Raw genomic sequence first — 26,596 nt, forward strand, 5'->3', positions numbered from 1 at the left:
AAATATGGCTGATGATAGATTCTAATTACTGTCAAATTTCCAATGGCCTCAACATACCACATACCCTTTGAGGGATTGTGCTGATTTGAGAATGGGCGCCACAATATTTCATCAAACAAAAAAAGAAGCAATGCTTCTGCCTACATGTTGCCAGACCCCTTGAAACCTTCTTGCGGACCCCTCCATTGAGAAGATCTGGACTATGGAGCATTCTACTGAAAACGTGCAATGGTACCACTCTGCCCTTTACTGAACACACACTGCAATGTAGATATTTACACTGGATGAATACCAGATTAGGTGAACAATTTAACAGATTAACAATAATAGTGATGAGAGAGGAAAGGGAACAGCAATCAAGCAGATATAACAGAGAACAGCTCATATTGCTACACTATTAAGTCTAGGCCTTTCAGTCAATGAATGAAGAGGGGCAGTGCTGATTTGAGGGAGCCACCTTCACAGTCAAAGTTTGGCGGATGTGAACTTGTAACAGGGCCTAGAACACTTGTGAAATGTTATCTACTCAACAGGTGTTAAAAGTCAATAAATAAAAGGAGGAGGGCGGCAAGTTTGTTTCCCAGCTGCAAATATTTTTCATTCTTTCTGAATGGAGAGTCAAAGGTCAGTTCTTCCAACACCATCCTTCAGGTGTGATTCATTCAGTATCTTTTGGTTTTCTGCTTTCTTTCCATTTCTAAGTAGAACACACCCAAAAGGTAGCTTTATGTCACTAGCACTGATTCAGAATAATGTATCTATAATCTGTGTTTTCTCCTTTCAATATATGTTACGCTTAAAACCCCTTTTAGTGATTTGCAGTCTGAGGTAAAGTAACTGGGACTCTATTGAGTTGAATGTGCAGATAGTTTCCCAGAAGCAACACACTTAAATGAAAAATAAAGCTCCGTCTACTCATCTTGGCCTTGGCATGTGAGCGGCAACAGTAAGGTAACATTTATTGCTTGTCCCCAATTACCCTACATCTGAATGGCTTAAGAACCAATCATATAGTTTAGAGCTGTAGTCATATGTAGACCACATCAGACACTTGAGCACAAAAATCTCTTGGCTGATACTTCATTACAGTACTGAAGGAGTCCTGTACTGTCGGAGGTGTCATCTTCAGGTGAGACATTAAACCAAGACCCTGTTGCTTTCTCAGGTGGATGTTAAAGTTCCCATGACACCATTTTGAAGAAGATCAGGTGAGTTATTTCCAGTGCCCTGGCAAATATTTATCCCTCAATCAGAATCATTAGAACAGATTATCTGGTCGCTATCATGTTCCTGTTTGTGGGAGCTTGCAGTACACGAATTGGCTGCACGTTTCCTACATTACAACAGTTTAAAAGTACTTAATTGGCTGCAAAGTTTGCTTTGGGATGACTGGAGGGTTGTGAAAAATACTATATAAATGCAAGTCTTTCTTTTTAGATAGGGGCACTAGGTTTCCAGAATTGTATCAGCTGGGTTTTTAACTCTTGTTCAGCAGTTTTCACGGTAATTTTTCTGATGTTAGTCCAGAAATGACAGAAGTTTCACAGCTTGCACTGGTGGGATTTGAACTTATAACATCTAGATTATTGGCCCAAGACCATAACCACCACGCTAATGCATTGTTTAATAGGCAACGATTACTAAAATTATTTTCCCTGTACTTTTACCTATTTAAATTTATGGTTTGAATAATTCCCCTCAGCTGATGAATCAATGCTCCTCCATGTTGAGCACCAATTGAAAGAAGCACTGAGGGTGGTTGAATATACTTTGGGTGGGGAATCCAATATCCATCACCAAGAGTGACTTGGTAGCACCATTACTGACCGAGCTAGCTGAGTCTAAAGGACATAACTGCTCGACTAGGTCAACAAGAAGTAAAAGCATACTCGACTTCATCCTCACTAACCTACCTGTTGCAGATGCACCTGTCTATCATTATTGGTAGGAGTGACCATTGCACAGTCCTTGTGGAGACAAAGCCCCATCATCACATTGAGGATACCATCCATCGTGTTGTGTGGCACTACCACTGTGTTAAATGGGATAGATTCCGATCAGATCTAGCAACTCAAACTGGGAATCCATGAGGCACTGTGGGCCATCAGCAGCTGCAGAATTGTACTCGAACACAATCTGTAACCTCCTGGCCTGGCATCTCCCCCCACTCTACCATTACTATCAAGCCAGGATATCAATCCTGGTTCAATGAAGAGTGGAGGAGGGCATGACAGCAGCACCAGGCATACCTAAAAATGAGGTGTACTTGCATGCCAACCAACATAAGCAGCAAGAGATAGACAGAGCTAAGTGATCCCTCAACCAATGGATCAGATCTAAGCTCTGCAGTCCTGCCACATCCAGTCGTGAATGGTGGTGGACAATTAAACAACTGACAAGAGGAGGAGGCTCCACAAATATCCCCAGTCTCAGTGATGGAGGAGCCTAGCACATCAGTGCAAAAGATAAGGCTGAAGCATTTGCAACCATTTTCAGTTAGAAGTGCTGAGTGGGTGATCTATCTCTGCCTCTTTCTTGAGGTCCCCAGGATCACAGATACCAGAATTCAGCCAATTCGATTCACTAACCCTGATATCAAGAAAAATTGTTGGAGGTCAATCATCTCAGTCTCAGGACATTGTTGCAGGAGTTCCTCAGGGTAATGCCCTAGGCCCAAACATCTTCAGCTGCTTCATCAATGACTTTTCCTCCCTTATAAGGTCAAAAGTGGAGATGTTTGCTGATGATTGCATCATTCGTGACTCTTCAGATACTGAAGCGGTTTATGCCCATATGCAACAAAACCTAGACAACATTTAGGCTTAGGCTGATAAAGTGGAAAATAACATTCACACCACACAAGTGATAGGCAATGACAATCTCCAATAAGAGAAAATCTAACCATTTCTCCTTGACATTCAATGGCATTATGATCACTGAATCCTCCACTGTCAACATCCTGGGGGTTAACATTAACCTGAAACTGAACTGGACTGGCCATATAAATACCGTGGCTACAAAAGCAGGTCAGAAATTCTGCAGCAATTAGCTCACCTCCCAACTCCCGAAAACCTGTCCACCATCTACAAGGCATAAGTCAGGAGTGTGATGGAATCCTCTCCACTCTCCTGGATGAGTGCAACTCCAACAACATTCAATAAGATCGACAATATCCGATACAAAGCAACCTGCTTAATTGGCACCTCATCCACCACCTTAAACATTCACTCCCTCTGCCATCAAGCACAGTGGCAGCAGTGTGTGCCATCTACAAGATGCACTGCAGCAACTCAGCAGTGTCCTTCAACAGACCTTCCAAACCTGTGACCTCTACTGAGAAGGACTAGGGCATCAGATGCATGGGAACACCACCACCAGTAAATGCCCCTCAAAACCATGCACCATTCCTGACTTGGATATGTATCACCATTCCTTCACTGTAGCTGGGTGAAAATCCTGGAACTCCCTTCCTAACAGCACCATGGGTATACCTATTGCTGTGTAAGTGCCACTTGATAGGACTGCAGCGGTTCAAGAAGGCGGCTCACCACCACCTTCCCAAAAGCAATTTGGGGTGGGCAATAAATTCTGGTCTAGCCAGTGATGCCCACATCCCATGAATGAATAAATTTTAAAAAGCTAAAATAGGAAAATGGAAGTGAATACAATGTGGATGGGGTGGTGTGTTGTAGGTTTGCGGTGCCAACTCTTGCACTTAACCTCATTTGTGCCATTAGAGTAAGACATTGAATGGAAATTCAAAAGCAAAGGCAAATTTGAGGGATAGTCCACCCCAGCCAATTTTGTTTATATTCTGATACCTGGTTCCAGGGTGAGGAAATCTGGGAAGAAATGTGACCTTTTCATTATGGACTATTCTGGAAGATTAATAGTGAGGGTAGAAAAATACACAGTAAAGCTTAATGAAAGATTGGGCAGATGCACTGTCACAGTTTGCACTGCAGTAGACACAATACCTGTTTCCATGTAAATGTCCCTGAAAATGGAGCCATTTTCTGAACCATTGTGGCTGTTCCAAAAATTGAGTGACCTCTGACCCATTTATTAATGTTTGTCCTGATGCATAACTAGTATGTTTGTCATGAATGAAAGTTACTATCTTTTAAATGATCCAAAACCTTAATCCTGATCTATTTTTATTTCAGGGATTAGAGGATTTCACTTCAAAGCAATGGACATTTAAAATTTTAAGGAAACAGAGTTGCAAGACCCGTGTGCTGATGGAGAATCGAGATGTGTTGTGGGCCTGGGGGCTTCTTCTCATCTACTGCAGTATTGTTCATGCTATGACTTCACCTCCTACCAAAGAATCAGCCAATGACAGTTCAAGATTCAATAAGAAATCAACCAAAATTAATTCCACTGAAGTTGGCAAGGTATTGAACGCGGTCCCTCTGAGCAGCACTTCCAACCTCCCTTCTCAGCCTATGCTTAAAACATCCAACAAGAACTCAGTTCATGCCGAACCGTTCTTGCCCACCCACTCGAACAGGTCCCCTTGGCACCCGAGTATGCCAGCAAGAGAAAATGCCTTTGATTTTAGTGGAGATGACGAGGATGTAGATAGTGAGGATGACCTGGATGTCGAAAAAACGGAAAAGGACGTTTTTGAATCCGAACAATTTATTTTAGGAAACCCGTCTGTTCCATTGGCCGAATCTGCTGAGATGAACGGGAACGCCAATTACTCTATGTTGAGGCCCTTTGAAAGTACCCCAGATTATCAAACAATCCAAACGCATCAAAGTCCCATAAATTCTCCAGGTGGCATAATTGTGGATGCCAACACTTTTCTCCAAGGGCAGACAGCGACATCTCCAAATAATCCTGAGGTCACCGCTCGCCACACAATTCCTGCACACACTGAGACTGTGCAGGTAAAAGCTGGGCCGATTGTTTCTGTTGGAAACATAACTCTGACATTGGCTTCAAATCACTCAGTCAGTGAAGAGCAACATTTAGTCACTAGTTCCTATGCATCACCTGGAAAGGAGGAGACAGTTGTGCAATTTGAAGGGAAACCTGATCAAGGATCACCTCCATCAGTTGATGGATCTTCTCTCACGAAAATGGAGCATACCTTGGTTAAAAATGAGCCAGGTCAAAGTCTCACAACTCCTGCATCAATGCAATCTGCTTCTCCATTGGTCACAAAATCTGGTTATTCTCCAATGACCAGAGAAAGCTCACTAACACTTGGCCAGCCCAATGTTGGCGTTCCAGTACTAGGCAATCAGATAGATTTATTGGATGTGACTGACTCTGCAGAAACCAGTAGCCGATACAATTACCAACACACTGCTAATATTGCAGGACATGTCCTGAATTTGCCCACTTCTTCTGCTACTGAGCAGCTGGGGCCTGGGGTGAAGTGGCAAGTGACTGATCAAGCTAATCCAAGTGGGAAGTCGCTAGATGCTGTTGACAGCGCAACTACAACACAGTGGCATAGAACTCCATTGTATGATACCAGCAAATCCTTACCCGCCCACCAAACTACGTACTCCGAACACAGATATGACATCTACACCAATCCAGCAAACAACATGACAACAGTCATTAAGGTGCTGCAAGATGCACAATTCCTCGGTGTTCCAATATCTGATCTTGATGGAGGTTTTACTGTGAGGGATGCACTTCCCACAGGAAAGGTGACCATTTCTCCAACAGCAAGACTCCAGCACTTGACCATGAAAAGTGGTAGAAGGGAAGTGACATCAAGCGAACCAACAAAAGCAGATACTTCGACTTATTTCTTGGCATTAACTGCGCAGAGACGCATACCATCAGTCGAAATCAACTCTATTTTTACATCTGCCAGAACCATGAGAGCAGAGCGCACACTGAGTGGCAGTTTTGTGGCAATGCTGCAGACAAAACCTACAGTACTACCTCAACGGCTGTCAGCAAGAGTCACAAATAAAACAAACATTTCTACGACCCAGCAACCTTTTAACCAGGAAGGAAATGGCACCAAATGGACAACTGCCAACCCGAGTCCACCTCGGGCAACCCTGAAAGCCCCTTCTCCCACTGCCCATCCCACCAAAATATTTCAGACAGAGACATCAAATGAGACAGGTGAGGTGCCGCCTGATTCCATTTTTAGCCATCTGTTCAGAAAGCCAAATGAAAGAGTTTAATTTATTCTGTCTGAGTGGACTGCAATTATTGATGCCATCTCCAGCTGGCTATGGGGGTGAGGACTGTTCACATGGAAAGAGTCTGCTCAGCTATCAGGTGGTCTGTACTGATCTGGTCTGTGTGCGCCCTTGGGGAATGGAAGATATGCAGATGTTAACTGAGGCATTGGAGCCTTCACAAAATCACATGGCCCGAGCTGTAAGGGGGAGGAGGACAGGAGTTGAGGTGGGGCTGCCTTCACTAACCAATCCTGCTTCCGTTGTTAGGAAGGGATTTCGTACATTTTGACAAATTGTGCTGTACCTCCTTGGGTTTGAGGTAAGGTGCACTCACACACACATTTGCTGAGCCTGTTTTTCTTTATTTTGGTATGGAAGCATATATACATTTGTTAATCCTGTCTCTTTAGCTGGGGGCAGTCTACACAAACTTGTTAATCCTGTCAAAAACAGAATTACCTGGAAAAACTCAGCAGGTCTGGCAGCATCTGGCAGATGCTGCCAGACCTGCTGAGTTTTTCCAGGTAATTCTGTTTTTGTTTTGGATTTCCAGCATCCGCAGTAGCTTTTAGCTTTTTGTTTTTATCTTTGTTGTTAATCCTGTTTCCTTTGTAGAGGATATTTATGCACACACTAATTTTGTCATCTTGTTTAGAGGTGGCTGAAAACACTAATCATGTGTCCTCCTTTAGAGGCATCTGTACACACTCAGTAATCGTGTTTCCTTATTTCAATGAATCTATGCCCACTAACTCATGATCTCTCCCCAATCAAAGGGGCCTGCAAACACTCACTAATCATATCTCCTCAGTTAGAGGGTCAATATGTTTTCCCCAATGCTGTCCCCTCAGTTAGACTGATTTAAACGTGCCCACGAATCAACTCCTGGTTGGGAGAGGGAAAATCTGTACTCGCCCACTAAATCACCTTTGCTTAGCAGGGGTGTCCATGTACATATTTCCTACTGCTGGTTTGCAGAGGCTGATCTTTATGCTTCAGAGTATATTAAAGATTACTACATTCCCGAGCTCTGTTTTAGGAATATTTTATAGAATGAGATGGAAAAGGCCACAGATTGAATAAAAACCAGATGAGCCAAGTGCCCTGCTCTTTCAGTTCTGGTAAGTTTTATTTAGTCTCGACTGTAATTTGCATGTGTTGCACAGTTCTTGTTGAACCAGATGTTACATATATTTTCAAAGGTACTGTGACTGTGAGGACAACTCCACGAGTTACTGGGAAGCCTGGAATCCATCATAATGTCATGACAACGACAATGGGCAGCCAATCAGGTGAGAATTTGTTTAATTCGTGCAACACTTCACACCAGCAAGGCTAATTTGTTGTACTTGGAATGGGATGAAGGATTTTGTGAAGCTGTATTTCATAGTTACAGACCTTCTAACACCCATCTATCAAGAGTGACACCCTCATTTTTTGAATAACTACTTTCATTGAAAAAAAATACATATGCCTGCACTTATTACTTACTTCATTGGTATAGTTTGTTTAAAACAGATTCAAGAAGGGTTTGCGAAAGACCCAAAGTTTATTTTTAAGGGCAGTAGTTGAAGCAACTCTGGATCCCCAGCCAATTGGGCTACATCTCTCATATTTAATCCTTCAGCTACATCACCTGAATAACTCTTTGCTCATTTTGGAAGAGAATCCTGACACAATGATGCTTCCAGCAGCTCTGACCTTCTCTTTGATGTTGTAGCCTTTAAAGCTGCAATAAGTTCTGTTGGCACAGAAAGAAAAGGCAATAAGTGTGGTTGCCTAACTGGTACCTCGTTCCTTTAGAGTCTTTTTGCCCCGTGCCTCATCCATGTCTTTGTTACCACTAGATCTGACTATCCCAAAACACTCCTGGCCATCAAAGCTCGTTCTACTCTCTGTAAAATTGAGGTCATCCAAAACTCACACCAAATCCCATTCAATAATCACCACTGATCTCTCTGACCTACTTTGGCTCCTGTTTAAGCAACATCTCAGTTTTAAAATTCTCATCCTTGTTCTCAAATCCACCACCCCCCACCCCTGCCCCAGGCCTTGCCTGTCCTTATCCCTGTAATCTCTCCCATGCCCCTACAACCCTACAAGATAGCTGCGCTCCTCCAATTAAGCATCCTCGATTTTAATTGATCTACCATTGGCGGCCTTGCCTTCAGCTGCCAAAGCCCTAAGTGTTGGAATTCCATCTTCTCTCTTTCCTTCTTTAAGAGACTCCTTAAAAGCGTTTGGTCGTTTGCCCTGATATCTCCTCATGTGGCTCGGTGTCAAATTATGTTTGATAATGTTCCTATGAAGCTGTTAAAAGTTTTACTCTGTTAAAGACGCTAAATAAATAAAACTTATTGTTGTTGTTCACTGTAGGGCGTAATCATTCTGGGATCCAAGCCAGCTGGATCCCTTTTACTATAATTAAATTGTAAATCATTTGTCTGAGTTATTATTGAAAGAGAAAGAAAGACTTGACGTAGTGTGATAAGACTAATGAGGTAACCATGTAACCAGCTTGCTCTCCTAATGTGAATGAATGTGAGTTGCATTTATTGAAAAGAATAAAGTTTTGCAATTGATTTCCGTTAGTTAGATTAGCTATCAGAATGATATCCTCCTTGCCTGTAATTGGTGCTGTTGACATTGAAAAGCAAAGATGCGCCAACCTTTAGTCATGTTTCCTTCAAAGGGAGTGGCGTTCTGAATGGGACGTGAGTGGGGGAGGTTTTATTTCTTGGGTGGGACTTGGAGCTGACTGATTCTGACATTTAAGTCTTGAGCGGGATTGTATTTTGGGTTTGTAGGTACGGGGACAATGTGAGGGAGATGCGGTTATACCCTGGTTATCTGAGAAGATAATTGTTTTCTTTTGTCTTTGTCTATACTAGGGTTGTAAACAAAAAAAACAGTTTGTGACTGCAGAGCAACACTAAAACCATGCATTCCAACCTTGTGGGTTGTGTGATTAGGACTAGAAACATTGGATTTAGGAGCAAGAATAGGCCATTCAGCCCTTTGAGCTTGCTCCACATTCAATAAGATCATGGCTGATCTGGTCCTGGTCTCAACTCCAATTTGCCCTCTGCCCCCTCCATAGCCTTTGACTTTCTTGTCTATCAAAAATCTGTCTAACCCTGCCTTGAATAAATTGAATGACCCAGTCATCACTGCTTTCTGGGGAAGATAATTCCACGTACTAATGACCCATTGAGAGAAAAACAAATCTCCTCATCTCCATCTTATATGGTAGGCCTCTTATTCTTAAATTGTGTCCCCTAGTTCTAGTCTCTCCCACAAGTGGTAACATCCTCCTGGTATCTATTCTATCAAATCCCCTCAGCATCTTATATGTTCCCATAAGATCACCTCTCATTCTTCTAAACTCCAATGGGTATAGGCCCAATTAATCTGTCCAACCTTTCTTCATAAGACCTACTGAATAATTTCTATTCTGTGGAAGATTTAGGCCATTTAAAACACATTTGTACCTGTGAGCAGGCAGCGTGTCTGGTCAGATTTTGTAATTCCACGCAAGGTGAGTTCCTGATCTCACAGGGGCGGGGAAAATCAAAAGATCTGTTAACCTCTGTTGGGATCTTGGCACCACTGTGTTAGCCAATGGGATGAAGTGGGCTGGAGCTTATGGCAATATGTCTATTTTACAGCAAACAAAATCTTTTTTAAAATTCATAGTGTGTGGGTGTCACTAGCAAGTCCAGCATTTACTGCCCAGCCCTATACAACTGAGTGGCTTGTTGGGCCATTTCATGGGGCAGTTAAGAACAATTCACATTATTTATTGTGGGTCTGGAGAGGCCAGACCAGGTATTGACAGCAGATTTCCTTCCCTGAAGGGCATTAGTGAACCAGATGGGCTTTTATGGCAACCCAGTAGTTTCATAGTCATCAATATTTTTAAACCAGTATTTTTAAACCAGATTTATTTAATTAACTGAATTTAAATAACCAGCACTTGTGATGGGATTTGAACTCATATCTTTAAATCCTTTGGCCAAGCTTCTGGACTACAAGTTCTGGACCACAAAGCAACACACCCTATTTGAAGAGGCTACAGCAATGTCTCCTATTACATGAAGGTGACTTTGCCAGATAAGTGCAGTGAGTAAAGGAAATCCCACTTGCAGCAGTGGTCTGCAGGAGTGATTGACAGGGGACTTAGCCAATCATTCCCTGGGAATGGGAATAGAGGCGTGGTGAAATGTAGCCAACCTTTGCTGGACTTTCAATGCAGTGAATCTCCAAAACAACAACAGCCTGAGTGCATCTGGGTATCTGTCTATCTCAGCCATGGACCAATATGTAGCACAAACAGGGCAAACTTGAAATTAAGAGGAAATAACAAGAAACAAGAGAGTTAAAAAAAACACGTCGAGAAGCTTTGTTTAGAAGTGTGATAGTTTGTGCCTTTTTGTAGTTGTTTTCTGGTGCAGCCTAGAACAGGAATAGGAAGCAGAATCGCTCCGAGTTCTGGTACAAGTGATTAGGGACCCATCTGCTTCATTATTCATGTGGGAATGGGTCAGTTTGTGTTCTCCCGATGTCCTGGCCTATATTTATCACTCAACTAACCTCTTGAGCATCCCTGATTTTTAATTACTCCAGTGGTGGCTATGCCTTTGGCTGCCTAGGCCCCATGCCTTGGAATTATCTCCTTACACTTCACCGCCTCCCTACCTCTCTTTCTTCCTTTAAGACACTTCTTGAAGCCTACCTCTTTGATCAAAGTTTTGTTCCCCCGACAGAACATTCCTTATATGATTTAGTGTCGTATTTTGTTTTATGATGCTCCTGTGGACCACCTTGGGATGTTTTATTATGTTAAAGGCACTAAATAAATATAAGTTGTGGTTGAGTCAGGCAGAACTCCTTGGCTGAGCCTTTGTTGATGCTGGATTTGAATGGTCTGAAATTTTGTAATGAAATTTAATGTTTAATGTCTTGTGGATCACTCATTACAAAGGGCCCTCAATTGACACAGTTAGGCCTAAACCTTCCCTGAGCAAGTTGACTGCTGGTGAGAGACACCAGGATGCCCATCAATGGCCATGCTAGACTAGCTTCACTGTATAGGCAGTTCCAGAGAACTGGAGGGAATTAGGTTTCCTGAAATGAAGCCAAGTCCATGATACCTGACACTGACTGCCTGGACCTGTAAGCGTCAAAGACCACAGACATTTTCCAGACATTTTCACTTTACAAGATTGTCTTAATTATAATCCTGTTAGTTTATAAACGGAATGGAAGCTAAATGTGACAGTCGAACTTGGCATTGTTTTATGATTCTTGTCACCACATTGGAAGTGTTTCAGGCAGGTATTTGGTTTCACTTCTCTCAGACAAACTTTGCAGTTTTTTTTTATTGCCAGGAAATAGCTAAAGTCTCTTTCTCCACACCTACCTATCCCCTGGCTAGATACTCCACATCGAGACTGTCAGTAAATGTTTGGCAGAATCCAGGGAGTTACTTAAACTCTTCCTGAACAATTTATTTTAAAACTTGTGTCTTTGAGTCATATTAATGATTGTAACCAAGCCTCAATTTAAATTTCCAATTTCAACTTTTTTTCCTTCTTAAGAACTTAAAAGGAGCATGTGCAGAAATTAATTCTCACATTTCTTGAATGCAAATGAATATATTTTTCATAGTATTCTGTGATTATTATGACAAGAAACTAATATGATAATCTATTCCAGAGGGGAACATTTGCTGGGCTACAGGGAAAGAGCAAGTGAGTTGGACAAATTGATTAGCTCAAACAAAGACCTGGCACAGGCACTATGGGCTGAATGACCTCTATCTGTGCTGTATGTTTCTATGCGGGTGATATTAACCCCACCCGCTCCAAGAATAGGTGGATTTAGATTGGGTGGGGAGTTAAAATTTGAAAGATTGGAAATCCGGCTCCAACCCCGCCCACTGCTGGTTTTAATGGTGGTGGGGCAGAGCCAGGCAGGTCAAATAGTAAAAACTTCTAAGGGGCTTCAAGCTTTCACTTAGCATGCTTTATATTTTTATTTGTTTTGGCTGGTTCCCCCAGGCCTCGGGAATCCCAATAGGTAAAAGGAGGCAAGAAGGGCCGGTTCCATAAAGTAAGTGCATTTATAGCACAGCATGAGGGTCGGGAAGAGCGGGATTGTGTCTTCGGGGCTTAACAAGCTTACCTACTTCCCACCCCATGATCAGCTGACATTCCCCCCCCCCCCCCCCCCCCACCACCCACCCACCTCCATGATCTCCAACTCCCTCCCCAGCCATCTCCCCAGTGATCTCCAACTCTCCCAATCCCCCTGCCAAGTGCACGCACTTCCCTCCCCAAGTGTGACTTCTTTTCTGCAACCCAAACTTCTCTCAGCTGTTCTCTCACCCCCTCCCTCTAAATATCAGGACCATCATTCAATGATCATTTTATCATTACCTCTGTACTGTGCTTGTTTTTCACAAGCTTAGATTAAGGATTGAATATTCCAAAACAAAAACAGAATTACCTGGAGAAACTCAGCAGGTCTGGGAGCATCGGCGGAGAAGATAAGAGTTGACGTTTCGAGTCCTCATGACCCTTCAACAGAACTGAGTAAAATTAGGAGAGGGGTGAAATATAAGCTGGTTTAAGGTGGGGGGGTGGGGGGGTGGGGGGTGGAGGGAGAGAAGTTGGGGGTGGGGTGGTGGTTGTAGGGACAAGCAAGCAGTGATAGGAGCAGATAATCAAAAGATGTCACAGACAAAGGAACAAAGATGTGTTAAAGGTGGTGATATTATCTAAGAGAATGTGCTAATTAAGAATGGATGGCAGGACACTCAAGGTACAGCTCTAGTGGGGGTGGGGTGGAAAGACTGACAGGGCATTACAGGTTTAGATTTAAAAATAATGGAAATAGGTGGGAAAAGAAAAATCTATATAAATTATTGGAAAAAACAAAAGGGAGGGGGAAGAAACGGAAAGGGGGTGGGGATGGAGGAGGGAGTTCAAGATCTAAAGTTGTTGAATTCAATATTCAGTCCGGAAGGCTGTAAAGTGCCTAGTCGGAAGATGAGGTGCTGTTCCTCCAGTTTGCGCTGGGCTTCACTGGAACAATGCAGCAAGCCAAGGACAGACATGAATATTCCTGTCTTTTTGATAAAAAGCTGCTTTCATTGTGATCATTAAAAAAAAGCTGTTCTCAGGTTGTGGACAAGGACTCAATTTTTGTCTATCCTTAATGCCCTGAGGCATTTCAAACAACTGAATGGCTTGCTAGTTCATTTCAGAGGGTGCAAAATATGGGACAGGGAGTCATGGTAAGTCTGACCAGGCAGCAAAACATACTGAGTCAGTTGGATTTTTATAGCAATCAAGCAGCGTTCATGGTCAAATACTCCCTAGTGTTAACCCAAAAATTACCAGGTTTACAGTGAGATTTGAATGCAGAACCTCAGGGTTATTGGTCTCGTGAGGGGACTAAGACCCCACCCTGTATATTTTTTTAATTCTTTAGAGATATGCTTATTGCTATCTCTAAAAATTTAAACCAGACAAAGGCCTTAGAATGGCTGAATTTATGTCCGATTGTGACTCCTGAACAAAAGAAGCTACCTGGCAGCATTGGAGAAACTCGCAGATAAAAGCAAAATACTGCGGATGCTGGAAATCTGAAACAAAAACAGAAAATGCTGGAAAAACTCAGCAGGTCTAGCAGCATCTATGGAGCGAGAAGCAGAGTTAATGTTTCTAGTCTGTATGATCCTTCTTCAGAGCTCTGAAGAAGGGTCATTCAGACTCGAAATGTTAACTCTGTTTCTCTCTCCACAGATGCTGCTAGACCTGCTGAGTTTTTCCAGCATTTTCTGTTTTTGTTGGAGAAACTCACACCTCATTATCTCTGAAGAGCTACTAATGACATTGTGGGCTGCACAGACCAGATTCAAAGCGAGCTATGCAGAAGGCCAACTGCATTTCATAATGCAGGTTGGCCAACTGGAGTCAACTTGTCTGCTGGGACAAAGGACCTTGTAACCTTCCTTTCAATTCTTAATGGTTGGGACAATTAACAATCTCTGGGACTCCAACAAGGGATACCCACCCTTTGTCAAAGGCACTGGGAGGAGGTGGTAATCATGTGATATGGGCATCTAGTTTGTGGAACCAGTGATATTGCCCGGTGATAAAAGCAAAATACTGCAGATGCTGGAAATCCAAAACAAAAACAGAAAATGCTGGAAAAGCTCAGCATCTGTGGAGAGAGAAATAGAGTCAATGTTTCGAGTCGGTATAACTCTTCTTCACAGCTGAGGAATATCGCCTGGTGGACCTGCAAAGTCAGTCTGCTGTTTGCCATTCTACAAGCAGCCTCACAGAAAAGGAGCTCTGCCTAGGTTGGACACTTGGCCCCATCCGCACTGCTTCTACTGGAAATCCTGTACCATTGCCTATAAGATTGAATTATCTCTGCATATCTATTTCATTGTGTGAGGTCAACACCACCAGAAAAGTGAATTAATCAGCATCAGCTTTCAGCTCACTGACCTCCATGAGGGTGAATTAATCAGCATCGGTTTTCAGCTCACTGACCTCCATGGAGGAATACCTCATTGGACTATGACTCTGGACTCTGGAACCCATGCGAAACAATATTTATTTTCCCTGTGGTCTCTGCTTTATAAATCATTCTTTTCTCTATCTCTCTTTTGCTGTATGAATGCAAAGGAGGCGACATTGCGATCTCCTCCTGTGTTTTGAGTGTGTGTAAATAAACTAACCCTTTGAGTTGATCCTATCTTGAGTCTGCTGTGGCGTTATTAATAGAAAATTGGACCACACCAAAACCGAGTGGTTGGGAAACACGCCACCGCTTATAAAGGGGGAAACGAATTGAAAACACTTTTCTGTTTACGGATGGGGGGAGAAATTAGTGCTGTTTAAATTAATACCCGCCGTGCCCCCGTCTGTAACAGTCTAGTACCACAGCAACTTTGTAGCCAGTGCTTTGTTAATACTGCCAGCACCCAACCTGCTGATCTTGTGCTGCCATTGACGAACAAAGTAAACTTACAGGATTTATTGAGGCTAGTGACCAGCACTCAATTTTCTTCATGTCATCTCAGAGCCAATTGTAGACTAATGAATAGAGATTGATAGCAATTGTTAGTCAACAACTTCATCATCGCTGTGTCATGCAACCACCAGGGCGTTGGAAATTGAACAGGATAGATGTCTCTAACAATTCCTATGTTCTTATATGTAAGAATTTAGTAATCAACTTCTACTCATGAAAGTTTAAATTGAACCACAAATACGCCTACTGTTAGGTGGCATTCGATGCCATAACTTCACCAGAACACATGGCTTCATTCCTGACCATTGTTTAAGGTGCTGCTAGTTAAAATTGCACATATTTTTCTTTGACAGAGTGTTGAAGGCTGTCTGAAAGCTGAGAGTATGCGCCTGCAGTCTGGGGGGCCGGTGGGGGTAGGGAGTGGGTGGTTGCTGGTGGTGATAGGGTGGTCACGATTGCAAGCACTTCTCTTCATGGAACCCTGAGGAAAGGGGCCTTTTAAAATTTTCAGGTGAAGGGTGACAGCTTACGGTGCAAAACAACAGCAAGGTTGAAAAGACATGAAGTAATGGTAATGTGGGCATTGAGCCTGGATTTCAAAAGCCAGCAAATTGTAGCAAGATAGGAGAAATGAGGTGAATCAGGTCCTTTTTATGAGATCTGGGAAAGAATGAGTTATTGCATGAAACTATTTAATAACATATTGACTGTTCAGGAATCCTGGACCAGAATGATTAATTTCATCCTAAAAGAGTTCTGGACAATATAAAAAAAAGTAGAAACATGTTATGACAGGCCCTAAGTTTGGGTTTTTAAACAATTTGCTACTTTGCTTGTGAATGTGTGTGGGTATGGACTGACAGAAATGAATGTGATGAAAAATCATCAAAACCGCTTGAATGAAATTGGTCAACATTTCAGTGTCTGCTTGAACTTGTGATCAGCTGCACTTTTCTTTTACACTCTATCAGTAACTGGGAAGGATATGAGGAACAGGGTGAGTAAAAAGCGATTACGACTATTTGCTGGTATGGAGGATACACAGAGCTAGGGTTGCCAACTGTGATTAAATGTATTCCTGAAGGTTTCATCACATGACTTGCCCGCATGATCCAGCCATTATTTGGGCCACACGTCCATCCTTGTGACGCACTGTCTTCCTACACCAATTGGAAAGCAAAAAAGTCTCATTACCCAATTGGATGATGCATCACTGTCAGCCAGGCAGCCATTTTTATTCCCCATTTTCAATATTTTTATATCTGGTAAAGAGAGGTATTCAAAGAAAATTTTTTTAAAAGCATCTTTGTTAATGTCCCCGCGATTTTACCTCAGTGTTGCAAACAGCAGAGTCCTGGAGCTTGATCTTCAATTCCTGGAGACCCCAGGGCAGTCCTGGAGGATTGGCAACCCTATACACTGGCTGGTTGGGTCAAATGACCTGTTTCCATGTAACTTCTACGCTGGACTCTGTTCCTGCAGACGCGATAGTCCACTTCAACTTTTTTAAGCTGGAAGTGTGTTGGTGATCTAAGTTCAGTAATGCTTAATGGTGGAGGATTTTTTTAAAATTCATTCATTGGAGGTGAGCATCGCTGGCAGGGCAAGTATTTATTGCTCATCCCTAATTGCCCTTGAGGAGGTAATGGTGAGTTACCCCCAACTGAGTAACTTGCTAGGCCTTATTTCGGAGGGCAGTTAAAAATCAACTACATTGGTGTGTTTTTTTTTTCAAATTCCAGATTTATTAATTACTTGAATTTAAATTTTCTTCAGCTGCTGCAGCAGGCTTTGAACTCATGGCTCTGGATTACTAATTCAGTAACATTACCACCACGCTCCCTTCCCGCTCCCCTACTTGGGGGCGAGCTTGTAGGTGGTGGTGTTCCCATGCGTCTGCTGCCCTTGTCTTTGTAGGTGGTAGAGGTTGCAGGTTTGAACGTTGCTGTTGAAAGCGTCTAGACAAGTTGCTGCAATACCTCTTGTAGGAGGAGAGATGTGTTCTTGTGAGTTCTAATACATCCAATTAATTCACACCCACCACCCTTAAAGGTGAAAGTAAATTTTGGGCTCTGCAGTGGAGAGCTCAGCAAACTCAACCTCTCCATTGATTTCCTTGTAACTAACATTATACAATATATTTTATACAGAGTGACACCTTAAAGCACTTTCTTTTGTTTTGATGTCTCATTTTGATACCCACCAATAATGTATTAAAAACCTTGTGAATAATGTGCATTATTGTCCACTTGGTTTTAACATCTATTGATAACACTTCTCTCTTATAGCTCTCTGTTAAACTTCTTCATAGTCAAATTTATTTTAACTTAGGCAATTTTATTCCACAAGTATTCAAGAAGAAATATTGGGTGCCTGTGATAAACGGATGGCAATAATCATGGGTGATTCTAATCTACATATAAACTGGAAAAATCAGATTGGCAGTAGTAGCCTGGATGAGGAGTTCTTAGAATGCTTCTGAGAGAGTTTATTAGAACAGCACATTCTGGAACCAACCAGAGAGCAGGTTACATTAGACTTGGTATTGTGTAATGTGACAGGATCAATTGATGATCTCAGAGTGAAGGCACCCCTAGGTAACAACAACCACAATTTGATTGAATTTTACGTCCAGTTTGAAAAGGAGAAGAATGGGTCTAAGACTAGTACTTTAAACTTAAATAAGGGCAATTATGTGGACATGAAAGCTGAGCTAGCTGAAGTGAACTGGGATATTAGGTTAGAGGATAGATCAATAGAGAAGCAGTGGCAGACATTTACGGGGATATTTTGGAATATTCAGAATAAGTATATTCCTACTATAAAGAAAAAATTCTAAGGGGAGGACCCACCATCCATGGTTAACTAAGAAAATTAAGGGAAGCATCAAACATAAGGAAAAAGCATATAACCGTGCAAAGATGGGTGGCAGGACAGATGGTTAGTCAGAATACAAAGAACAGCAGAGAATGACTAAAAAGTTGATCAGGAGAAATAAATTAGAGTATGAGAGGAAGCTAGCTAGAAATATAAAAATGGAGAGCAAAAGTTTCTACAGGTATTTAAAAAGGAAGAGTAAATAAAGTTAATGTTGGTCCTCTAGAGAGTGACAATGGGCAGTTGATAGTAGATAATAAGGAAATGACAGATGAAATGTACAAATATTTTGCTTCTGTGTTCACTATAGAGGATACAGAAACATTCCAGTAATAGCTGTAAATCGGGAGGTGGAGGGGAGAGAGGAATTTGGTGAAATTACAATTACTAGGGAAGCAGTACTGAGCAAACTGATGGAGCTGACAAGTCTCTGGGTCCTGATGGACTTCATCCTAGGGTCTTAAAGGAGGTGGCTAATGAGGTAGTAGATGCGTTGGTATTAATTTTTTCCAAAATTTGCTAGATTCTGGAAATGTTCCATCAGACTGGAAAATAGCAAATATAACCCCTCTTCAAGAAGGAAGGGAGGCAGAAAACAGGAAACTATAGGCCAGTTAGCTTGACGTCTGTCGTGGGGAAGTTGTCAGAATCAATCATTAAAGAGATTATAGCTAGGCACTTAGAAAAACTCAAGACAATCGGAAAGAGTCTGCATGGTTTTATGAAAGGGAAATCATGTTTAACCAATTTATTGGAGTTTTGTGAAGGAGTAACATGCGCCGTGAATAAAGGGGAGCCTTGAATTTCCAGAAGGCATTTGATAAGGTGCCACATTAGAGGTTATTGCAGAAAATAAAAGCTCACGGTGTAGGGAATAAAATATTAGCACGGATAGAAGATTGGGGGGCTGGCAGAAAACAGAGTATGCATAAATGGGTCTAATTTTCTGATTGGTAAGATGTGACAAGTGGAGGCCCGCAGGGGTCTTTACTGCGGCCTCAACTTTTTACACTTTATATCAATGACTTAGATGAGGGGAGCGATGGCATGGTAGCTAAATTTGCAAATGAAACAAAGATATGTAAGAATGTATGTTGTGAAGAGGACATAAGGAGGTTGCAGATGGATATAGATAGAGTGAGTGAGTGAGCAAAGATCTGGCAAATGGAGTATAATGTGGGAGGATGTGAAGTTGTTCACTGTGAAAAGAAGAATAAAAAAGCAGAGTATTACTTAAACAGAGAGTGGCTGCAGAATTCCGAGGTGCAGAGGGATCTAGGTGTTCTAGTACATGAGTCACAAAATGTTAGTATGCAAGTACAGCAAGTAATTAAGAAGGCTGATGGAATGCTACCCTTTATTACATGAGGAATTGAACATAAAAGTAAGGATGTTATGCTTCAGTTATACTGGGCATTGGTAAAACCACATCTCAACTATTGTGTGCAGTTTTCACAGAATCACACAGTGCAGAAGAGGCCCTTCGGCCCATCGAGTCTGCACCGACACGTGAGAAACACCTGACCTTCCTACCTGACCCCATTTACCAGCACTTGGCCCATAGCCTTGAATGTTATGACGTGCCAAGTACTCACCCAGGTACTTTTTAAAGGATGTGAGGCAACCCGCCTCCACCACCCTCCCAGGCAGCGCATTCCAGACCGTCACCACCCTCTGGGTAAAAAAGTTTTTCCTCGCATCCCCCCTAAACCTCCTGCCCCTCACCTTGAACTTATGTCCCCTTGTGACTGACCCTTCAACTAAGGGGAACAGCTGCTCTCTATCCACCCTGTCCGTGCCCCTCATAATCTTGTAGTTCACGATCAGGTCGCCCCTCAGTCTTCGCTGCTCCACGAAAACAACCCAAGTCTGTCCAACCTCTCTTCATAACTTAAATGTTTCATCCCAGGCAACATCCTGGTGAATCTCCTCTGCACCCCCTCCAGTGTAATCACATCCTTCCTATAATGTGGTGACCAGAACTGCACACAGTACTCCAGCTGTGGCCTCACCAAGGTTCTATACAACTCCAACATGACCTCCCTACTTTTGTAATCTATGCCTCGATTGATAAAGGCAAGTGTCCCATATGCCTTTATCACCACCCCACTAACATGCCCCATCCGCCTTCAGAGATCTATGGACACACACGCCAAGGTCCCTTTGTTCCTCAGAACTTCCTGGTATCATGCCGTTCATTGAATACTTCATTGTCAAATTACTCCTTCCAAAGTGTATCACTTCACACTTTTCAGGGTTAAATTCCATCTGCCACTTATCTGTCCATTTGACCATCCCATCTATATTTTCCTGTAGCCCAAAACACTCATCCTCACTGTTAACCACCCGGCCAATCTTTGTGTCATCCGCAAACTTACTAATCCTACCCCCCACATAGTCAGCTATGTTGTTTATATAAATGACAAATAATAGGGGACCGAGCACAGATCCCTGTGGTACGCCACTGAATACTGGTTTCCAGTCACTAAAGCATCCTTCTGTCATCGCTCTCTGTCTCCTACAACTAAGCCAATTTTGAATCCACCGTATCAAATTACCCTGTATCCCATGTGCATTTGCCTTCTTTATAAGTCTCCCATGTGGGACCTTGTCAAAGGCTTTGCTGAAATCCATATAAACAACATCAACTGCACGACCCTCATCTACACACCTGGTCAACTCCTCAAAAAATTCAATCAAATTTGTTAGGCATGACCTCCCTCTGACAAAGCCATGCTGACTATCTCTGATCAAACGTTGCCTCTCCAAGTGGAGATAGATAGTTTTGGTCTCCTTATTTAATAAAGGATCTAAATGTGTTGGAGGCAGTTCAGAGGAGGTTTGCTAGATTGATAACTGGAATGAGCGGGTTGTCTTATGAGGAAAGGTTGGACAGACTGGGCTTGTTTCCACTGGAGGTTAGAACAGTGCGGGGTGACTTGATTGAAGTATACAAGGGCCAGAATTTTCCCGTTGGCGTGTGGGGGCAGGACCCACACACCAATGCATAAAATGACGTGCGGTGACATCGGGCGAGCATCCTGACATCACCGCGTGCCATCCCGATATCTGGGTAGGCGGGCGCACGATGTTCTCCGATGCACACCTGCATTAATTAATCATGTAGTTAAGGCCCTTGAGCTGCAATTGACTGCATTTTTGGGGGCCTGTGCAATCTTCAGGACGTCGCACAGGCGCAACGGGCAGGCGGGTAGGAGACATTTTATAAACCTCATCCACGAGCGGGATAAGAGGGGTCAGTGGGGTCACGAATGTTATCTGTCAGATAGTTAATTGTGAAAGTTACTGATACTTGCCTGTGTGAGCAGAAATACTTCAAAACTCATACCAGCTGCTTGGACAGGAGTAAAAGCCTTCAGGTCAGGACTCTACAGTAAAGATAATTTTTGGGGCCTGCATGTCCCTTACCCTGGGAATGGGAGTTGTGCTCTTCACTGGAGGCACCTCCTTTGAGGAGGAAGTGAGGGCCAGAGAGGGAGGAGGCCAGGAGTCCACATTCAGCCTCCAGGGGAGCCACCTGTGGGAAGAGAGGCACAGGAAGAAGCGCTCAGGGCTGGCAGGAAGTGCAAGGTAGAAGGGGCCGCAGAAGACGCCACTATCCTGCTGACAGGGTTTACAGGCAACGAAGCAGCTACCTCAATATGTCTGAGGTGCAGTGCCGAAGGAGGATCTGTCTCTCAAGGGAGACAGTCACCTCCTTCTGTCAGATGATTGGCCCTGAGATCTGCGCTAACTGTGTGGGTGGACACCCCATGCCAGTGGTGCTAAAGGTCCCAACTGCCCTCAACTTCTCTGCCTCTAGCTCTTTCCAGGGGTCAGTGGGTGAACTTTGCAGAATCTCCCAATCAGCTGTCCACACTTGTGTCAAGCTGGTGACAGATGCTCTTTTCAGGCGTGCATTGACTTTCATCCACTGCCACTGGGACCAGGCCAGTCAGACAGGGTGAGCCAGAGGCTTCACGGCCATTGCTGGCTTCCCCCACGTCCAGGGTGCAATAGACTGCAGACATGTGGATATCAAGGTGCCAGCAGGTGAGCCCGGTGCCTTCGTCAACAGGAAGGGCTTCCACTCCATGAATGTGCAGATAGTGTGTGATCACAGGATGCTGATTCTACAAGTCTGTGCAAGGTACCCAGGCAGCTCCCACGACGCCTACATCCTCAGACACTCCCAGTGCCGGGGCTCTTCAGTGCTTCGGCTTGGCTGGATGGATGGCTGCTGGGTGACAAGGGCTATCCCCTCAGAAGGTGGCTCATGACGCCCCTCCAACATCCAAAATCAGAAGCTGAGCAGCGGTACAATAGGAGGCACGTTTCCACAAGGGCTGTGGCGGAGAAAGCCATTGGTCTTCTCAAGATGCACTTCCGATGCCAGGACCGCTCAGGGAGCACACTCCAGTACCCCCCAGATCGTGTGTCGCTGGTAGTGGTTGCATGCTGTGCTCTCCACAATCTGGCGCTGGAAAGGGGCGACGCTGTGGATGAAGAAGATGTAGATGCAATTGCTCCAGATGCAAACGATGAGTCCAGCAGTGAGTCCGAGGATGAGCACGCACAGGAGAACGCCGAGGGGTTGACACTGACCCGGGCATACTCCAGGGAAGCAGGGACACCCAGGAGGCTTTAATCCAAAGAACCTGCAGCTAGCCCACCACATATGGACCTCCAATACACGCCAGGGCTGCAGGCTCCATACTCGATGCCTGAGTGCTAAATCTGCCTGGATAGGAACATTAACTAAGGGCCTTGTCAATAAAGCTCAATGTCAAACAACTCACTCATAACATCATGGCTTCCTGTACACATGCAGAAGTAAGGAATCACCCTGAGGCATGGCAACATAGCAAAATTTATTGAGATTACAAAAGTAACTTCAGAAACCAAAAAAAAAGGTGTTGCACATCACACCAAGTCTTAAATGAACTAATATGGAGCAACATAAAAGTACCGGTGAGAAACCCATGGTGTGCTTAAGGTGCCTGAAATTTACACTTAGGGGTGCTATGTCTAGGTGCTGTCCACTTGCTGACACTGGCATCTGAGACAGCCTGCTCACTGTGTTGTCCTGTTGGTCTCAAAGTCCTTGGTGGATGTCCTCTGGCCGTGGAGCCTGTGCTGGCCCTGCCTGGGAGGGAGTAGCCAGTTCCACAGCTGGCATCTCCCCAGTCGTCGCAGCCTCATCGGATGCCACGGTCACTGGCAGAGAGGCGGAGCAGCTGCTGCCCTCATCCGGAGCGCCCTGAGAGGAACCCGCAGAGACGACAGGCAGCTGCTACGCCAACATGAGGTCATTTCAGACCCCCCTGCTCACCATAGATGGATGGGCACTGAGCTGGGATACTTGGTGCCCAAACCATATCCCACATGGGCAATGACCATCTGAGGTCAATGCCACTGTGAGGGCTTGCTGGTGCGAGCGCAACCCCAGGAAGCCCTGATTGGTCTCCTGGAGGAGCCTCTCCAAGAGAGTCACCACTGTCTCTCTGGAGGAAGCATGGCGCTCGGCCATGAGGCTCATTCGGTGATGGTCCGTGTGGACTCCTCCATCATGGAGACCAAGCCAAGCATAGCCTCATGTATCTCTGCCAGATCCTCCCGCACATCCTGCTGGACTTCCAGCGTTTGCTGCCTCATGGACAACTCCAGAGGCACATCATCAGCCACCGACTGAGCATGTACCTGGTCCCCAGCAGTCCTCCGACTGCCGGCGCCCTGGGCACTCTCTGTCTCTGCCCACACCTCAAGCGGGTGTGAAATGCCCTCACCGCTGTGCCCTGGGATACTAGCCGAAGATCTAACTCCCACCGAGGTGCTAGTATCTGCGCTGGTGCCTGCCTGGCAGAGATGATGTGACGCTGGTGAGTTGATTTCCTCAGGGGTGAGAGGTGGCCCCTCTGCCTCCTCCTCCTGGCCCTGCTCCGGTGCTGCTGAAAGGAAGAACAAGGACATTTGATTAGGTACAGTGCAGACAATGTTAAATCGCATGCCAATCCCCAGGATCAGTATGCGCTCATCCTTCCATAATCAATGGTCAACTCATGTTGCAAACTTCAATCACTGAACATTCAGCAGTGCCATGGCTTCTGGGACACACATGGTGATCTGACTGCTCGGCAAACATACCTTCCCGTGGCACCCCTGCCTCACCGCCACCGGTGGACCTGGGCGCATGGCGCCTCTCCAGATCCATGGCCTGCTGCTCAAAAGGTGTCAGGATGGCCAACTGGCCCTGGCCTCCGCCAGTCCGCTCTGCGGAATTGTTCACCGTCTTCTCCTGAAAAAGGGAGGGGAGCATTGATTAGTCCAGCCTGCACCTAAATTCCCATCGCATCCCTGCCAACCCAGCCAGAGTGGGACATTGCAGGACTCCAGTTCTTCGTCACCCCACAGCTGCCGCACACTCACCCAAACAAGCTAAGGCTGACCCCCCCCCCCGGCCCCCCCATTGCCCAAATGCTGCCTCCTTCACATGTGGCACCACAAGCAAGGAGGCACAAGCACGTGGAGCGCAAAGACCAGCAGATGGATCGGTGCCCCTCCAACTGGAAGCTCCCCTCCCAGCAGGTTAGCACCCTGACTTTGACATGCTTCGCAGTTCCGGCACTGTGCCTAGGCGCAGATCCTTGAGTTTCAACCCCATTCTATACTCTGGGTGTCAGTGTCACACATGCTGCGGGTGCAGAACACATCCTAGTTCAACCCTCTCAGGGTGAACTGGGCATGGGCAAATCTGCAGGCCCACCCAGCGAGGGATACATGCCATGAAGGATTCAATGCCATTACTGTACTCAGAGTTGCAGGGGGGAGGGAGGGTGATAGCTACATTAAGTGACCTCAGACCACATGGTGCTCACCCTTCCCCAGCGCAGGACCCATGTGCGTCACACCACATCATGGGAGCTCACACTCTCAGCCACCTCCTCCCACGCACATTTGGTCAGGTGGGGAGGCCTCCGACTCCTGTCCCTCGGAAGCAGGACCTCCTGCCGGGCGGCCACCTCCTCCAGGAGGGCAGCTAGGCACTCATCCGAGAAACAAAGGGCAGACTGCCCCACTACCCTACCCTCCGGCCTGGCCTGCCCCATTGGCCTACCCTCCGGACTTGCGTGTTGCACAGTAGCCCTCTGCTGAGGTCTTCTGCCGGCCATGGTGAGCAGCCTTGCAAAGGCTGCAAGGCCTTTATCTAAACAGGCTGCCGGGTCGCCATTGGTCCTGGCAGCCTGTGCACGCCCGCTACTGCCCGCCCATTCCCGCTATCCTCAGGAGTTGAGAAATGCGCTGGGCGGGCCTTAATTGGCCCGCCCACGTAAAATGGCGGCACAGACCTGATTACGGGCGGCAATTGGGTCAGCGCCCACCCGCGCCCACTCCCACTTGGCCTGCCCTACATAGGGAAGATTCTCCCCAAGATCCTGAATGGTCTTGACAAGGTCGACATGGAAAGAATGTTTCCTCTTGTGGGTGAGTTCAGAACTGGGAGCATTGTTTTAAGATTAGGTGTCGCCCTTTTAGGACAGCGATGAGAAATTTTTTTCTGGGTGTTGTGCAACTTTGAAACTCTCTGCCTCATAAGGTGGTGGAGGAGGGGGGTCATTGAATATTTTTAAGGCAGAGGTAGATAGATTCTTGTTAGGCAAGGGAATCAAATTATACTGGGGGTAGATGGGAATGTGGAATTCGAAACAACACAAGCAGATCAGCCATGACCTTATTGAATGGCAGAGCAGGCTCAAGGGGCTGAATGGCCTACTCCTGCTCCTATTTCTTATGTTCTTAAGACCAATGATGTCATGTATGGCCGCAAATGATTCAGTCCCAACCCTTGTCCTCCCAGTCGTGACTTCACTTTCTCAATACCTGCAGCAGACATTGCATTAAATCACCAAAAAGAAAAACAAGTGAACAGCTCCAAGAAAGGAGGGAAGATAAAAAAGGTTCTTTTTTTGAACAATTAGGATAAATTATACTTTCTATCCGCTGCACTCAGTTCTCTTTCTCATAGATGGTAAATGACCCTAAAGGCTGAGTTTCCGCTCCTTCTCTCCAAGAATTTACCAGTTCCGTGGAATCTCCCAACTTCTTAATTGACTTGCCAATCAAGCAAAGCCCTGCTTCTGACCTACAGCGTGACCTAAAACTTGAGCTTAGCGTTCATTTCAATGATACACAACAACTGCACCTCCTAGTCTTAAAGAACTACATACATATGTTCCATTTTACGTGGCATATTGGGCTGGATTTTGTTGTAGAGATAAAAGTAAGGCTATTAGCATTCACTCTTACTGAAGTATAAATCAGTAAAAGGTGTGTTCCTTCCAGCATCTGAGAAAATCAGCATGACCAACTCTTTCCCTCCTCTTCGAGAAGCTGAGCCATACCAGTAACTTGCAGAGCCTTGGAACTGAAAGGCATAGAACAGGATGTAGTCAATATGCTAGCATGATATCTATCTAATAAACCTGACAGAGTTTGGGCTTGTC

The 26,596-nt window shown here is 44.8% G+C and overlaps 1 protein-coding gene across 3 annotated transcripts in view; it reads left to right on the forward strand.

Moving 5' to 3' along the window:
- Positions 1–26,596, forward strand: part of LOC144681581 (uncharacterized) — an 85,708-nt gene that overhangs the window by 37,686 nt on the left and 21,426 nt on the right. For 2 of the 3 annotated variants that reach the window (XM_078543291.1, XM_078543292.1), the window contains exons 2-3: positions 4,167–6,102; positions 7,367–7,456. In XM_078543291.1, the coding sequence (XP_078399417.1) occupies positions 4,242–6,102; positions 7,367–7,456 (1,951 nt within the window). In that variant the 5' untranslated portion in view covers positions 4,167–4,241. Of the gene's footprint in view, positions 1–1,165; positions 1,209–4,166; positions 6,103–7,366; positions 7,457–26,596 lie in introns of all 3 variants that reach the window. The other variant, XM_078543289.1, reaches the window with a different exon arrangement.

The sequence above is a fragment of the Cetorhinus maximus genome, chromosome 6, assembly GCF_964194155.1.
Source record: "Cetorhinus maximus chromosome 6, sCetMax3.hap1.1, whole genome shotgun sequence".
In the NCBI taxonomy this organism is placed as follows: Eukaryota; Metazoa; Chordata; class Chondrichthyes; order Lamniformes; family Cetorhinidae; genus Cetorhinus; species Cetorhinus maximus.